Below are 2,862 nucleotides of genomic sequence, written 5' to 3' on the forward strand. Positions count from 1 at the left end.
CATGAAAATGTGTCGCTAATCCGGGTTATAGATGGTTTGGGCAAAATAATCCAGAAAATTCTGGACGATTTTGCCCAAGACCATCCAGAATTTGTTTTTTGTTTTTTTAATAATTATAATTATTATTATTTTTTAATATAATTATTATTAATATTTTTTTTGTCCATCGGTCAAAGCTTCTACATTCTATCGAAGTTGCCACAGATCCAGCCGAATCTGTCTGAAAACCAACCATTGAAAGGCCATTGCATAAGGAAGGCTTAGAAGCGCCGGTGCGGCAATAGATGTTGTCAAATGGTACCCACAGTGCAGCCATGACCCTAATCACAATCCAAACCCAAAAATAAAAAACAAAGACCCGTCCGGTGGTTTGGAAGAAAGTGGTGACGAGGAGGGCGGAGGGGGGAGAGAAAGAGAGAGGAAGAGAAAACTGGCTGGAAATCCACGTATTCCGGCCGGATCTCTCTTTGTATTTCGGTCACAAAGTCGACCGAGCGTGGGTTTCGGTCGGCCGGATTTGTCAAACCCACACACGTACACCGGCGTAGGTTTGACAGATCTGGTTGGATCTGGCCAATAACCAAATCTCTACAGTCGCAAGATCCCGTCGTCCCGTTCCAGTTGACTGTCCAGATCCCATTGCCCGTCTTCCATCGCCGGCTGGAGAGAGGAAGAAGAACGAGGGAAAGAGAGAGATGACTTTTGTTTTAAAAAGAGAATCATTGGTTTTGTTTTAAAAAGAAAGAAACAGGGAAAAAAAAATGTTGCAGATGTTTTCAAAAAAAGGGTTTCTAAATTTATCTGAATATTAATTTCTAGACGATTTTATTAAAAATCGTCTATAAATTTACAGACGGTTACAATAAAACCGCCTGGAAATTAAAATATACAGACAGTTTCAATAAAACTGTCATTAAATTTAAAGACGGTTTTATTAAAACCATCTGTATATTTATAGACGGTTTTATAAAACTGACTGTAAAACTATAATTCTAAAACCGTCTAGATAAAAACCGTCAAGAAAATGTGATTTTTTTGTAGTTGTTAAACAAGAAACTGATTTTTGATCATTTCTCTGTGAGATCGATCTCGCACTTGTAAAACCCTTCAATGCAAACGATTCGTACACTTGTAAGTACTTTAAAACAATTTAATTAGTTAATTATATATATATATATTGATTTAGCTAGAGTATTTTCGAAAAAGTTGGAATAGATGGAGTACTGCGCTCACGCACAAGTTATTCAAGTCTTGGCGGGCATGCAAAGGCATTCCTTACTTGATCGATATATCATAGTTTACTTCACCATGAATCTTAGAACCTGATCGATCCCCTTTTTACATATAAAACTCGCGCAGTGAAAATATTAGCAGCACATTACTTTTGACAATAATTAACCATGACAAGTTATATTGGAAGAGATGTACATCAACTGCTCGGAGGAGGAAAAGGTACTATTTATCTATCCATATATATACTACAGTACTCTCGATCGTTTCATAGCTTGTTATTTAGTTAATATGGACTGTGAAAATGCATGTACTGAATTGAATGATCAACGTCTGCACAAAACCAGACCATTCACGTTCTTCTTTAGTCGACGTCAATTGTCAAATAACCGACATGAACAGTAGTGTTACCGCGTCGTTTAATTCTCGTCCTTTGGTTTCGGCCGTGATATACCTGGTCAAGAACAGTCTTTGTCGTCGTTTAGTTGTGAACCGACCTGAATTCTTGTCTTTAAACAACAAACGACGTACAGTTGTTTACGTCGTTTATTAAATCAAATGACGTGAATTTTTTCATGTTGTTTAACAAAAAAGTAGACCCAAAAGCTCTAGGTCGTGTTGACTCGTAGATTGATTCTTCTTGCTAATCTACGTGAAGAGGAGGCAAGAAATCAACCCGAAATCGAGATTCACAATTTCTAGGAAGAATTCCCGATTTGGGATCTGAAATCGAGATTCGGTCGTCATATATAAGTGGGAAAAACCTTTGACGGCCGCGTAGACGACATGGTGGAAGAGGGAGTCACCGGCTGTCCGGCGGGCTTAGTTGCCTGAACCTATGGCGCCGGTGGCTTCCGGGAATTGACTAGAAGTACGAGATGGAGGACGGAAATTGTTGGAAAAAGGTGCTTTGAATTCTATTCTATTGGGCTTTCAGAATTGGTTACAAGTATCTAAGGATCTAATCGCCCCCTGGTGATAATCACTCATACTATTTATAAGAATCATAATCAACGTAGAATGTATAAGAATCATAGTCAGTGGAGTCAATTGAGCTCGATAAAAAAAATTTTATATATGATCAATTAATTGAAAATGTTTTCCAGTTGAACTATATAAATTTTTTGAGTAACAGACAATTTCCAACTTAATTATGTTTTCATGTGAGTGGCTATCAGATAATTAATTAGCATCTAGGTCATAGATCATATCTTGATGTTGTTTCTTACCATTCCTATGGTTTTTACCATTTGTCATGACCCGGATAAATTGGAATTGGATTTGCAGTGGCAGATTTGTTGTTATGGAAGAACAGAACTGTATCAGCTACACATTTGATTGGGATGACAGTCATATGGTTTCTTTTTGAAGTCGTGGAGTACAATTTTGTTACCCTCCTCTGCCACATCTCCATCACCTCAATGCTCTTATTCTTCTTATGGTGCGTCGGTGCTGAAATTTTCGGATGGTATTGTACTTCTCTCTTGCTGATTATATACATCAAGGACAGGATTTTCTATTAAAAACTTAAAGAATTCCGATGCATGTCGTTTCTCTGGTTCTATCTATATATACTAGCTAATAAATTTTCTTCAGGAATCCTCCCAATATACCAGAAATTATCTTGCAGGA

The 2,862-nt window shown here is 37.5% G+C and overlaps 1 protein-coding gene across 1 annotated transcript in view; it reads left to right on the forward strand.

The window, feature by feature from the left end:
- The first annotated feature begins 1,362 nt into the window (after nt 1-1,362).
- Nucleotides 1,363-2,862, forward strand: part of LOC133867141 (reticulon-like protein B9) — a 2,230-nt gene continuing 730 nt past the window's right edge. The window contains exons 1-3 of the mRNA XM_062303832.1: nt 1,363-1,452; nt 2,518-2,698; nt 2,827-2,862. The exon at nt 2,827-2,862 is cut by the window's right edge and continues 106 nt beyond it. Of these exons, the coding sequence (XP_062159816.1) occupies nt 1,401-1,452; nt 2,518-2,698; nt 2,827-2,862 (269 nt within the window). The 5' untranslated portion in view covers nt 1,363-1,400. The remainder of the gene's footprint in view (nt 1,453-2,517; nt 2,699-2,826) is intronic.

The sequence above is a fragment of the Alnus glutinosa genome, chromosome 4 (assembly GCF_958979055.1).
Source record: "Alnus glutinosa chromosome 4, dhAlnGlut1.1, whole genome shotgun sequence".
In the NCBI taxonomy this organism is placed as follows: domain Eukaryota; kingdom Viridiplantae; phylum Streptophyta; class Magnoliopsida; order Fagales; family Betulaceae; genus Alnus; species Alnus glutinosa.